We start from the raw sequence: 15,156 nt of genomic DNA on the forward strand, positions 1-15,156 counted from the left end.
CACTTTTTTTGCAGGTGATTACTGTACTTGTCAAGAGTAATTAAATCTCTAGTCTAAGTAGTTTATTTTTGTACTATTTTCTTGTATAAGTGGATCATATTGAACTTTAAGAAAAATAGTAACTGGTTCTCTGAAGGGTAAGTGAAATATATTAGGTTAACCTTTTCTTGTGGCATACTTCTTACATTTGAACTTTTGTGTATTTAAAATTTTAATATAAGTAAATGTTAATATTCAGACAAGTAAATTTTCTGCTCACTCACTAGTTCATGAATTGTATAATCGTTGTGGAGATCCTGTCTTCTGTAATCCTCCATGCTATTTTCTCTGGATAGATGCTTTTAATCTCAAAAATGTGTTTTCTGGAGGCAGAGTGATTAGTATTCCTGCCTCACAGTGCCTGGTCCTGTGTCTGCGTGCACCCCCTCCATTGTCTCTATAGGCTTATCACTTGGATTGAAGTAAAAAAATGTATGTTTGTGGCTGAAGTAAACTCTCGTTTGATACATAGACAGGTGTAGCAACTCCTCCAATAACTTGCATTCTCATGCTGTTTGTATGGTATGCAAAGTTCTGTTTATTTTTCATTATATTATAATGCATTTTAAAATAAAACAACTCCAAAGTACTTCTATAATACTGAAGTATTGAGGATTTTTAATGTGAAAATACTGCTAAATGTTTAGTTTCAGATTTGCTTGCCTTCTGGATCTATATCACTTTTCCCACTTGGAGAGAAATATTCCTTGTGTTTTACCCATGACAAGGGTTCCTTGAAGAATTAGTTCTTCAGCATTTGTATAATTGTACAGTGTATCTTGGGATCTCAGATTCCAAAGAGATTGAATTAGCATAAGCTACCGTAATTCGGGGCATTTGTAACAAATGTAATGGTTTGCTTCATGAAATAACACCCTATGATAAACAAGAATAAATGCATGAAATATTTGAAAATTTAAAATGTGTGCTTTAGTTTAAATGTTTAAAGTCTAATTTTTCTCAGTTGTAATAGAAATTTGTCATTTTCACCTTTTGATAGAGGTTCATAAAGGCCTATCATATTCGTAATCACTGACCTTGTAGTAGTCTAAAACTATAGCCCACATGCTTATGTTTGAAATTTGTCATTTTTAACCTTTCTGTGAGTGCTCTTCTAGGGCTAGGGCCACTGGCAAAGAACCAAATATCAAGAATATTATCATATTCATGAGTAGCAACCTCAAAATAGCATAAAATGACACTTAATATGCCTAAATTACCAAATCCACATTTTTTTTTTTATTTTTTGTGAAGGATGTATCTTCCTGACCTTTTGCGGCCCATTAAGGGGTGAACCCCTGGAGTTGGTTGACATGGCTGTACAATTTAAAGTCCTTCTTATCATTTTTGCTGAAAACCTCTATTGGTTTATTTTTTTTACCACAAGGGTGTCATTTCCTACACAAAGTATGGTCCAAAAGAGACCTAAAAATTTGGGTTTTACAGGTCTGTGGTACCAAAAATAAGGATAACCCCAAAAGGCTCGACAGCCTTCATAAATAGACATCAAGACAAGTCAAATGGTTATATGTCTGCAAATGTAAACCATAAAACTAAATTAATTAATTAATGGGGTACTAGTGGTTTTGCTAGATCAGCATCTTTTTTCCCTTAATATTTTCAGTGTCTGTTTATTGGCTTTGCAAGTGTTCTGTGGTGTGATTTCTATAGTAGAACTGGATCCTGATCTGATATTTGCCAGTGTTCAAAAATTTGGAATCACCTGGAAATGTTCATGTTTTTGAAAGAAATTGGTGTATGCTTAATGAAAGTAACATTAAGTTGATTTAAAGATAAAACTTTGACATTACTAATGTTGCAAATGTCCGTTACCACTTGAAATGACTTATTATTGACATATATAAAACTGATTTTCGTCAGCAATTACTTCAGTTTTCTAATTATAAACTCTATTAGTTCATCTTTAATCAGGTTTAAATGCAAACTGGTTATTAGAGAAACCTTTCTTACTGTGTTAGTACAGATGAAACCTGTTCTTCTTGTTAATAAAGTAAGTATATTATTGTTATTCCTTGGGTTTCCAAATGCTGGGATACCTAAAGCTTAATTCTGGGTTAAAAAATGGCCAAAATAAGGGAAAAAAAAACTCTGTGTCTTCCTGTTTTGCGAAAAGAAGGTTATTCCATGTGACAGATTGACAGGAAACTGAAGATTTCATTCAAAGGTGTTCTCTGTTCTTCTGTAGGAAGAGCTCATACTAGGGAGAAAAAGAAATTGAAGGCCCAGGTGCACAAGTACGCAAGTCCGTAGTTTGAGAGAATCAGCCACCTTACAGATGCTCAGTTGGCTGCTTCCTTAAGTAGTACATGTCAGATACCAGTTTCATCTGCAGCAGTGAAAAAGATGACTCTGGGATGCTGGCCTTAGTTTCAAAGAAGAAGCTATATTTGAAACTGGGAAATAAAACAGAAAGATTAAAATGGGCAAAAGTTTGGGTCACCCAGAAATTCCGTCAAGTGTCTATGCTATTTTGCCCATTTAACCTTTTCTCAAACAAAATTGTATAATCCTGCTTCCCTTCCCTATTCCTTATTTGTTTTCCTTCTTTCTTTTTTCATTTTGATCATGTTATAGATTAAATAAAGTGATGATATCTCTGTTAAATTGTGCTGTTACTTACGTATTATACAGTATTATAAAGCACTTTGTCATTTCCATTGCAAAGTCCACAAAAAATGCTAAAGTCTTTCCACTTGAATACAAGTGAAAGTAACTGCTTTGTCATCAGTTTATTTATTTTGTTTTACTACTTTAATTTTTGACCTTTTTGTTTTAGAACATTCTCAAGTCTCTGCACTTTGATTTAAGCAGTCCATTCTAATGTAATCCTCTTTTAACTTTCAACTTTTCAGGCAGGCACAGCAGATCCACCAACTTCAACAAAGAATCAGGGAAAATGAGCTGCAAACACAAGTCCTGCAGGGTCCGGTTCGGATATGTAATAACCCATACCATTTTCAGCTCAAGGTACTTTTGTTAGATTCATCTGTATGTAATGAAGTATTATTTATGTAGATACCTGTGAATGACTGAAGAGATTTCATATGTAAATTTAAAATCTGTCATTTTGTTACAGAAAGAATAGGGTTACTTTACAAAAAAAAAATTATTTTACTGTTCAAAGCGAAGGGAGTAATACAGTAATCCCTCGCTATATCGCGCTTCGCCCTTCGCGGCTTCACTCCATCGCGGATTTTATATGTAAGCATATTTAAATATATATCGCGGATTTTTCGCTGCTTCGCGGGTTTTTGAGGACAATGGGTCTTTTAATTTCTGGTACATGCTTCCTCAGTTGGTTTGCCCAGTTGATTTCATACAAGGGACGCTATTGGCAGATGGCTGAGAAGCTACCCAGCTTACTTTTCTTTCTCTCTCTCTTGCGCTGACTATCTGTGATCCTGACGTAGGGGGTGTGAGCAGGGGGGACGCTCGTCTAAAAATGCTGAAAGATTATCTTCACTTTGCTACCTTCTGTGTGCAGCTTTTAAGTATGCTGCACGGTGCTTCGCATACTCAAAAGCTCAAAGGGCACGTATTGATTTTTTTATCTGTCTCTCTCTCTCTCTCTCTCTGCTCCTGACGGAGGGGGTGTGAGCTGCCGTGAGCTGCCGCCTTCAACAGCTTTGTGCCGCGGTGCTTCGCATACTTAAAAGCAAACAGCCCTATTGATTTATTTGCTCCTTTTTTTAGAGGAAGATATGTTTGCATTCTTTTAATTGTGAGACTGAACTGTCATCTCTGTCTTGTCATGGAGCACAGTTTAAACTTTTGAAAAAGAGACAAATGTTTGTTTGCAATGTTTGAATAACGTTCCTGTCTCTCTACAACCTCCTGTGTTTCTGCGCAAATCTGTGACCCAAGCATGACAATATAAAAATAACCATATAAACATATGGTTTCTACTTCGCGGATTTTCTTATTTCGCGGGTGGCTCTGGAACGCAACCCCCGCGATGGAGGAGGGATTACTGTAGTCCAAATCAGTTTGTGTATGCTGCTGGATATTTTTGGAGTAAAGTGTATAAAATTAAACAAGCTAATGTGAAAACATGCTGCACTTTTAAGCCTTCGTTTGGGGACCCCAGAGCTGTTAAATGGTATAATTAAAATCCTTGTCAAGACAGAGTGCTGGACAGCATAACAGACACAGGATTAGTATCAACATTGAATTATATTTAATGAAAAAAATCCTTTCACCCCTTATACATTTTACCTCATTTTGTTTGGTTTAACAGGAGATGACATGCGACAGCCTTCCTTTGCAGACAGAGCTGTCTGTAAGATCACAACTTTTTCATGGTGAAAATGAGGGACCGGAGTCTAAGCTTGCTGCAGCCAAGTTAGAGATTGCACGGCTTTCAGAAGTACTGAAGCAAAGATCCTCAAAGAACACAGAAGAAATCCGGAAGCTGGAAGAAAGGGTAGGTACTTTCATCACAGACCTTTCTTTCCCAGTTCTAAAATGTGATTGGTATTAATTGCTTCTTGTACCGTGCCTTTTATGGCCAGATGTTTGTCATACTACAAGACACAGATAAAATACAAATTGTACCAAGTACAAAATGTACACATGAAGAAATAAATATTAATTTAAATGCACAGTGAATAGTTTCATCAATCTGATTTAAACAAAATGAATTCCATTGGATACTGTCTGTTGCTATTACAGTTAAGATATTTTTAGTTGAAACTGGAGGAAAGGAAAACATACATTCCATTTAGGAGTATCCATGGACAGAAAAAAGAACTTCTGGGGGGTTTACAACTAAAAACCACAGTCACAGTTCTGGTAACCTAGGCCAAGTGGCCATTTATCTTCTCCTTTGCATTTTGCATTATTACATAAATGATGCTTGGTATTCTAATAAGATGATAAAATCCTTTGATCATTGTGTTCTAAGGCTCCCAATATCTCCAGTATATTTCCAATGGGCAAGAAAATAGCTCTAAAGTAGTGTTGGTATCATATACCACAACAGGACACCGAAAAAAACAATTGAGGTTGGTTAGGAAGGGGTCATAGTTGGAATACTTTCATTTTTATAGAAATGACTAACAAACAGGGATGCGATAAGAACTGCTAAGTAGCAGCTCTTTAACAGTATGCTCTAGTCTTCAGGATGTATTTGAAAGCTGAGAATGATGGGGCATCCACTCGGATTCAGCGGGTTGGAAAATGGATGGATGGATGGATCCACTCTTTAAGAACGCAGATCATTGCAGCTCTTGTTCTATTAGTTCTTAGAATATTGGTAGAGTGGCATCTAATGATAAGTGCATTCTGTCTTGAATGTAGTAATAAGTTCAGACAGGAAAGCAGGACCAAAGCCATTTAATACTTCACATGTTAGTGTTACATTGAAATTAAGCCAATGTAAGAACTTGAGAACAGGAGTTATGTGGTCACTGCAGTTGTCAATTCTACTGTAAGTAAATGAATTAATTTCTGGGTATCTTCCATATGTTAGAATGTATCTTAATTTTCCAATATTTTTAATTTAAAAAATAAAGTAGGGTTTAGATAGTGTTGTAATGTGAGCTTTAAAAGACAACTTGTTGTCAAAGATAACACTTAAATTGTGTGCCAATTAAGTAAAAGCAACATTTAGACCTATTTAATTAAAACCAACAAGACCTTGTAGAATCTGTACAGTTCTCCCAGATAATATTTTCATTTTTTTTGAAGCAGTGGTAGACCTAAGTTTTCTAATAATGCTTTCCACGGAAGCATGCAAAAGAGTAACCAGTAAATATCCGAATACTGAGTGAGCACTGCAGGACCCTGTATTTAATTTCTGAGTATAATGACCAAGTCCATCATCACATTTCTGTACATACTCAGATTGATTTGATAAATATGAACTAAACCACACAAAGACTGTTTGAGAATCCAGCATAATTTTTTTCAGAGAACAGAGTGGCCAGTAGTGTTAAAGGCTCTCCTAAATCTAACATCATAATTACTGTAGCATCACTGATAATCAAAAGAATATAATGGAGAGCAAAAAATTGAAATCAAAAATCATGCCAGATTAATAAGGATACCCCACTGCATTGTAATAAGTATACTATGAAAAAACACTGTGTATAGTGTGTAAGTTGAGTATCTTTGCAACAGTTGTATACATACATTGGACAAACACTGAGAAATACATTAAGCAGAAATCTGCTGATGCTGCTAATTTGAGGATACTAACCCCAATATATTGAAACTGAACTGAAAGCCCACATTATTTATTTTGGTTTTATAAACCGACAGAATGAAAGAACCCTCAAGTTGAATATTGCATTTGACAATTCATTGTTCTAATACATATTTTACTGTATTTTATGTCATGTCTACTTTATAAAGTTTACACATAAGAAATAATGTTTAACAGTGTTTCTTTACATTACTTTAACAGCTTCATTTAAAGTGATCTGATCTATATATTTAAAATTATCCAAGATGTATATGGTAATTTAGACATCACCTATTGATTTAAAATTAGTTTTTCAGCAAGGAACAAAACCAGGGAATTTGTTTAGGGTCATTTTTTGCATAAATGTTGCACAGTGGGTACCTTGAAGTACTGTAGCTTAGTTGAGAGTAGCACCTTGCTCACAATAAAATGTATATTCAGTAATATTTTGCTCACATTAGAAGACTAAGAAATGACAAGTTGTGTAAAGTTGAATTACCTTACCTGTTTTCATTACTATCTTATTGGGTGGTTTAAATTTACTTGACCTTAACTAAAATGATTTCTTTTATTTAGATTAAGCACTTTATTTATTTATTTATTGGTTCTCTAGTTGAAAACCCGAGACAGATATATTAGTAGCCTTAAAAAAAGATGTCAGCGAGAATCTGAAATGAACCAAGAGAAACAACAGAGGATTGAGACACTGGAAACATATCTTGCTGACTTGCCAACGCTTGATGAGATCCAGAAACAGACTGAACAGGTAAAAGTCTTATTCTCAGGTTTTGTTTTTTTTTTCACCTTTAAAAAGTGATATGGCTAGTCTCTTTGCACAGCTTGTTAGGTTTTTAAATGGCTGTCCAATTAATAACTTCCTAATGCTTAGCTATGGTAGGTTTTGTTGTAAATTGATTACAGGATCAATTAAAATAACCAAACAATAGATTAATTTCTAGCAGGCAGAGCCAGGCATACTTGGGAGTGATATCTGTGTTGATGCAACCTGACAGTTTAGTGGTAAATGAAAGGGGATAAGAAAGTTTGTAATTCGCCTTCATAAAACTAGCACACTAAATATGGGGAAAAATGGAAACCCATCTAGAAGACAGTACAATACTGTAACTGTAAAATTTATATTTTATTCATTTTTATTGCATAATTTACTTTTTCACCATAGCCCTTGGCTTCCTCTGTTTAAACCAGTTTTGCACTCCTCTGCACACTGAGCCTTGAACTCCCACTATTTTTAGTTTGATCAGAAGTGTTTCATGTTGAATCAAATCAAATGATTTCTGGAAATAAAGAAAAAAAAAAAAACAAATACAGTACATGTCTCTTATCATATGATTTTGTTGCTTCATTGTAGAATTCCAGCTTATTACTGAAACATGACTTCCTCTGTCCAACACCAAACTTGCTGTTCACATCTGTTCTTTACATGAGTTGGTCAATCTTTTCCTTGATAATTGCTTTTGTTAATTTTCTCATAACCTTACTGGCCTAGAGCTACTTGGATCCTCCTGATCACCTTTTTTATACAATGGGGGGCAGTATTTGTTTTTAATTTCCCCCAATCTACTGAAATTTCCTCTGTGGTCAGTGAAAAATATGTGGCAAGACTTGTATATGTACTCACTAATTTTTTAATAAGGTCACAGGAACTTTTTAATCAAAGCAGCACGTCTTTCTTGCTGGAATTTCCAAATTTTCAGAGAAAAGCCAAGCAAAATGACACCTTTTATTGGCTAACTAAAAAGATTACAATATGCAAGCTTTCGAGGCAACTCGGGCCCCTTCTTCAGGCAAGATGTAATACAGAAACTGGAGTTCCCTATGTTTATATACACACTCTAGGACAAGAAACAACATTGATAAATCTTTAAATGAGAAATTTTAAATGTAAAAAATTAATAGATTTCATTCAGGCTAGGGTTAATTTAACAAGAGAGAAAAGAACAATGTATTGTCAAGATCTCTGGATAAGATAACTGTCCAACAAAGTCTTTTGAAGTTTGTAATGAGTTTTTCAAAACAATGTGGTCTGTAGACAGGTTGTCTGTCATTCTGAGAGATGTAAACAATCCTCATATCTGGCCATAAAACTCTTGTCTCTATTCAATCCATGTTGTAATGTATTAAATTTTAGCATGAGTTTAACTTCCCATTCTTTTCTCTCTTGCTGTGTTTTGAAGTTGCCCATAAGCACTGTGACTTTAAAGTCCCTCTCACAGTGTCCATGGCTGTTGAAGTGGGCCGCTACAGGAACATCTGTGTTGCCATATTTAATGTGGAACCTGTGTAAATTCATTCTCTGGCGGAGTGTTTGTCCAGTTCAACAGCCATGGACACTGTGAGAGTTCACACTTGCTGTTCCTAATATACATTACCTCCTTTGTGACCATATTTTTACTGCTAAAATACTGAAGATGGCTTTTGTATTTTTCACAATATTCCTCTCCACCTGTGTTTTAGCTTTCCAATTATACAGTTGCTCCCATTTTCCCATAAGCTCTATGGTTAATGCTGGATTGTTTCTTTTCCACACACAAAAAAACTCCAGTGATCTATAAAGGTATTCCCCTATATTCTACACCATGATGTGAACTATAAACCTTGTAATTTCCTCAATCTCACCTCGACTATTTGTAGCACTGAGACACAGACGCTAACCTACAGTTAAATGAGGAGCACAAAAAAGACAGTGGGAGAGAGAGAAGGAACAAAACACAAAAACATTACTGTGGGTGTAGCAGGTGCAGACCAGAGGGAAGATTTCTCAACTTTGATATTGGATCACGTTTCATTTTGGAGTTGGCCACTGCCACTACCCGGAGTGGCTATTCATGGGCTGAGGATTTATAACAAGAAACAAACAGAAGAGTTTGGTGGATTGAGTGATTGAGTGAGATGTATTTTTTACTCTAGGATGTGACATCTGGAGACAGGAAAAAGATTGTTCCATACGCATTATTTGTACACTGTATAATTTTGGGGTGTGGAGTTATGTATCAGATTGTTGTCATTTGTTTTTTGTGAGTTATATATAATTTTTTTATTACATTTTATTTTCTGCTCTTTTTGAATGGGTCATTTTCTTTCTATTTAATTACTCTGTTATTTAATCTGTCAACGCTACACTAAGGGGTCCAAGGTTAGTTTAAGGTTGATTAATCTGAGTAGAATACATCACACCTAAAAGGTGGTGAATTATTGTAGCATCGTCTAGGATAGGGCAGAGTATATGGTATATGCAGACCTTCAGAGAAATCACTTTGTCAGTTCTACTCCTCAGCCTAGCATGTTAAATGCCTTGAATATGGATTGCAGAAACTAGCAGCTTGTTCTTTTCATGTGTAATTTGCTCCTATGTGAAAAACAATTATTTGAATTTTAGCCTGTCCACCTATCCTACACCTGTGTGCCGTGAAGACAACCCACTGTATAAGGCTCGCTAATTTTTCTAGGGACTTGTTTTTACGGTGACTCATTGAGTTTCCATAACCCTGCTTACCTTCCCTGTGAGATCCTGAAAATGTATGGGCACCTCCAAAATGGAGCTGATGCCCCTGAACATTATGGTCATATTGTTTTGTTTTTATATCTAACTGTGCCCCACCTGCCTATACTGAATTATCTGAAGCCTCTTTCTGCACCTCTTGCATACAATCTCTCTATAGGAAACCAGGGCAAGAGTCGATCGGCTTCCCCCCTCAAGTACACCTACACCTATTATGCCATATATGCCAGAGAATTGCAGTATACATTCTCACATTCCTTCACAACATTTGGTTCCTTCAGTGTACCTGCACATTATTCTGTCTTAAGTGGTACACTGTGTAAACACAACGGTGTATAGTCGCCGTACTAATCCCAAATGTGTCTTCTGCAACTCTACTTGGCCCACATGGCTAATTTTTACAAAGCCATAGCAGTGCAGTTTTGGATTGGAAGTGTTGGTTGGTGGCTACTAGTGATGAGTGAATTACACTGAATTTGCTTTGCCCAGAATTCGTCAAAATCATGGAAATGTTTGCAAACTTTACTGAACTTTGTGAAATGCTTTGAAGTTAAATGGGAAGTAGGAACGGAACTAGATTTTAATGGATTATAGAGGTGCAATGGTCTTTTAAGTATTCTTGAGAGCTACAGAAAAAGCCTGCCAACAATTCTGAACTGATTATTGTGGCCAAGTATGTGATCTGAGCTGTGACTCAGCAGTGCTAACCACTGCACCACCATGCCTCAAACAAAAAAGAACACCACAAATAAAATACAACAAACAGCCACAGAAACAAATAAATAAAATGTAGATCATTGCACTAAGTATGTGCCAGTCTTGGGCACACATTAGCCATGCTCCAAAAAAAACTCCACGCACAGCGGAAACCTCTTTTTTTGTTTCCCATGCATCTGTACAGATGCTTCGCATTTTCTTCTCCCATTAAGAATAAAGAAATGCCTTGTAAATAATAGTTAATGTGTTGTTTTTAATCTTTCACAGTGTGTTCTATGTTTTTTGCAGGGGGGGGGGTGTTGTATTGCCAGCCACAGTAATCAGCATTATATTTCCATTACAGTAATCCCTCGCTATATCGCGCTTCGCCTTTCGCGGCTTCACTCCATCGCGGATTTTATATGTAAGCATATTTAAATATATATCGCAGATTTTTTGCTGGTTCGCGGATTTCTGCGGACAATGGGTCTTTTAATTTCTGGTACATGCTTCCTCAGTTGGTTTGCCCAGTTGATTTCATACAAGGGACGCTATTGGCAGATGGCTGAGAAGCTAGATTGCTTACTTTTCTCTCTCTTTTGCACTGACTATCTGTGATCCTGACGTATGGGGATTGAGCAGGGGGGCTGTTCGCACACCTAGACGATACGGACGCTCGTCTAAAAATGCTGAAAGATTATCTTCACGTTGCTATCTTTTGTGCAGCTGCTTCCTGAAACGACATGCTGCACAGTGCTTCGCATACTTAAAAGCTCGAAGGGCACGTATTGATTTTTGACTGAGAAACAAACTCTCTCTCTCTCTCCCTGCTCCTGACGGAGGGGGGTGTGAGCTGCCGCCTTCAACAGCTTTGTGCCGCGGTGCTTCGCATACCTAAAAGCTAAACAGCCCTATTGATTTGTTTGCTAGAGATTGTTTTCTCTATCTATGTGACATTCTGTGCTCCTGACACGCACTCCTTTGAAGAGGAAGATATGTTTGCATTCTTTTAATTGTGAGATAGAACTGTCATCTCTGTCTTGTCATGGAGCACAGTTTAAACTTTTGAAAAAGAGACAAATGTTTGTTTGCAGTGTTTGAATAACGTTCCTGTCTCTCTACAACTTCCTGTGTTTCTGCGTAAATCTGTGACCCAACCATGACAATATAAAAATAACCATATAAACATATGGTTTTCTACTTCGCGGATTTTCTTATTTCGCGGGTGGCTCTGGAACGCAACCCCCGCGATGGAGGAGGGATTACTGTACTAATACTGCAAGTTTTTTATTTCTTTCCTTTTTTTCCTTTTTACGTTCACTGACGACCCACATATGGCAACTGAAGAGCCCTGGGGTTGAAAGTCTACCATGAGTAGAAGAAACAAGTGTGGTTAGACACAATGTCCAGATAAGCCACGCGGGAGCATTGCAAATATGCAGGAATTTACTTAGTGGCCAAGGTCATCTGTAAACACAGCATACTTGTTGTGAAAAATGCTTTGGTAAACTTTGCCACTCAGCTTTAATGGATACTTAGTGGTCTGACAAGTGGTCCTTTGCAGCTGAACAGCAATTTAAATGCTTATCTTGATATTTCAAAATGTAGTAACCGATTTCACGAACATGGTTCACAACTACAGTCTTGCAGAACTTTCTAATGCATGGTCTTTCCCATCCATATGGCTTATGGTACATTACAAGGACAATTTTCTGTATGTTTTTAGTTTAAGCAATTACTTCATTTCATTGCAGTCACATTTATTAATGGTGGCTGTCTAATGAGTTCTGAGAATTACTTAAATTAACCAATATTAATCAGTTGCCTGTATATCCTGTTTATTTACTTTTTGTCTTCCTTATCAGTAGGATATGAAGTCAGAATAGTCAAGTGTGTGTGTGTGTGTGTGTGTGTGTGTGTGTATATATATATATATATATATATATATATATAATATTCAGAGTATTAACAAAAAATCTTAACCTTTAAGTGAAGTGAAATAATTGAAATTAAAAAAATCTCTTCGTAAACCATTTTAATCAAATGCTATATGTATGCCACAGTTATTGACACCCATAGAAAGACATCTGAGAGAAATCTTAACTAAAGTTACATGGTCCCATTAATATTTTGTTTTTTAAGATTATCTTAAGTGAGTAGGAATACTTAAGTGGTCAGCATGACCATAGTTGTTAGGTGTTCAGCTAAGACTGAATTTTTTCCAACCCATTTTGTATTTATTTAGCATGGGTGCCAACATTGGAGGAGGGAGCTGTAAATCATTTTTATTGGTAAAAGTCAGTTTGATGTAAATAAGTGCTGAGAGAGCAAAATTCTCGGAGTTACTTAACTCATTTTCATTTTATTGATTAAAAATGCACATTCAGTCGATGGGACTTAGCAAATATAGATTTCTATACCTTAATTTGCTTTCTGTTAAAATGACAATAGTACACCATTGTATTGGGTCCATCATAGAAATATTGTATTTAACTATATAATGTAAATGAAATTGTGTTTACTTTGTTTTTGAAAATGACTTGGGGTGCTGTTTACATCGTTACCATACAGAGGTAGTGTTTCATTCCATTTACCTCTTAAGTAGTGTTTCAGAGCTGGGAATGACACCCAAATTCACAGTGTGTCATCAAAACATTTGGGAGCACCAATGTGAGCGGCTCCAGGAAATCCTTTGTTGTGCTTGCTCTTTTGGAATACAGACAACTACTAGACAACTTGATAACAATGAATTATGTGGTATTTTACACATCTAAACAGTGCAGCAAAATATCCAAAGATAGAGTTGAGATGGTACTTTGTGTATAACTGATTTCATGGGACACCAATAGCATATTACTACAGTTTTCACTTAATGTTTATGCACAGTGCGGCCATCATGAAGTTTGAGGTTGCTTTTGTCGAGGTTGTCCCTACTTTCTGATTAAGAAATTCGACTCGGACGATCCAGCTAAAACTTTCTACTTGGAACTCAGAAATTCCGACTTCCCAGTATAAATGGAGTGCAGCATTATATATCAGTGACGTGCTGATTTTTCTAGTTTATACTGAGTAGAAATCATGTAAATTTAAGGGGAGTTTTACATTTTAATGTGCAATAAGATTTTTTGTTTTTGTTATATAGATTGAATTACTAAAGAAAGAAAAATGTGAGCTACAGGAAAGAATTGAGGATCTCAAGAAGAAGTGGGAGGATGGACGGTTTCTGATCAAAGAAAAGGAGACTTTCATTGAGAGCCAGAAAAAGAAAGAAAAGGAATTAATTATCACCGTGCAGAGGTAAGGTTGAGGTCTCAATTTTAATGGTTCTGTCCTCAATTTATAGACTAGACCGCTGCTTCTACTGTATAAGCCCAGCAAAATCTTTGAAGATGATTCCCCCAGGGCAGAACTCATGAATAAACCCTTTTGAAGTGGTACTGGCTTTGGTATTTTAAAATGAATAAGGTTATCTATCTCAAGAGTGTATTTTTGGTTGTATTCAACTTTTTTGCCACTAAACAAGTGTACTGAATTACACTAACTTAGGATGTATGCTGTGAAGGTTTGCAACCCGAATATTTTTAATTGTTTGTGCTACTGTCACAAATCTACCTTTATTACCTCTTACAGACTGTATTTTTCAGGATGGATTTGAACTTTATTTTGGTTGCTTAAAGTGTTAGGAGCTGACTTTATTATAATATCGACCAACTTACTAGAATATGTTTGTGGTGTTATTGTGGAGCCCCTATAAAAGAACATATAGTAGTTTGTTTTACCTCAATTATGCATTCATCCCCTAACTTTAAACATAACCTTAAAACCTTTAACATGTTGCTGTGTTACCAGGAGGTTTCAGTGGTAAATTAGGGTTTGTGAAATAACAAAACACAAACAATAACTTGGAGGTGATGTTATATTCTTGCCAAGGGTTATTTTTATAGCATTTATCTTCTAAGTGTGCAATTTTTCCTAATGTCCCCTAAACAAGAAATGTAAGAACTACAAGTCAGCTTTGAACTGTGTGCTTTAGTGGGCCGCTAGGAAACAATGTCTATAACCGTGTTCAGATAAATATTTAACTCGATAGTTATTTGTGCTGTAGAGGAGATTCCCATTTGAACATATATATTTTTAAAATAGTGAGTTTGTTTTACTCTCAAAATTTAATTTGCAACACTAATTGTAATGTTGTAGTTGTGTAGGTAATAAAAACAAAACAATGCAGATCCTGGAATTGTCACAGTTAATGCAAGGCCAGAAATTGGACCCTTGTTGTTGATGCACTTCTTATTCTCTTAATTAGTAAATTTCTTTTAAACTTTCTTACATATGTGAAATAACCCAAAAAATCACATAGATATGAATAGTCATTTCATTATAAAATGTGGTATTAATGTGCAGTGTGTACAGTAATTATACTTTCTGTATGAAACTGAAATTATAACTAATCAGACATTAAACGTTGTGGACTAAACCATTCATCAAATTAATATTAAATACTGTCTTGCACATGGGCATCATCACAAGGCTCTCTGCAAAAGAATAAAAACAAGAATGTAATAGAAGAAAAGAAACTGTAAAATAATGTATTTAGTTCAGTCATAGTAAAAAAAAAAATAATAATAACGGATAGACTGGGAAAATCATTCATATCCGGCAGAATAGAACACAATAAATGGGTGTCCTATCTAGA

General features: G+C 35.8%; 1 protein-coding gene across 1 annotated transcript in view; it reads left to right on the plus strand.

Moving 5' to 3' along the window:
• cep85l (centrosomal protein 85, like) overlaps nt 1-15,156 on the plus strand; it is a 157,551-nt gene that overhangs the window by 125,638 nt on the left and 16,757 nt on the right. The window contains exons 5-8 of the mRNA XM_028797800.2: nt 2,913-3,027; nt 4,298-4,483; nt 6,858-7,010; nt 13,603-13,757. Of these exons, the coding sequence (XP_028653633.2) occupies nt 2,913-3,027; nt 4,298-4,483; nt 6,858-7,010; nt 13,603-13,757 (609 nt within the window). The remainder of the gene's footprint in view (nt 1-2,912; nt 3,028-4,297; nt 4,484-6,857; nt 7,011-13,602; nt 13,758-15,156) is intronic.

Source organism: Erpetoichthys calabaricus, chromosome 3 (genome assembly GCF_900747795.2).
Source record: "Erpetoichthys calabaricus chromosome 3, fErpCal1.3, whole genome shotgun sequence".
NCBI classification, from domain to species: Eukaryota; Metazoa; Chordata; class Cladistia; order Polypteriformes; family Polypteridae; genus Erpetoichthys; species Erpetoichthys calabaricus.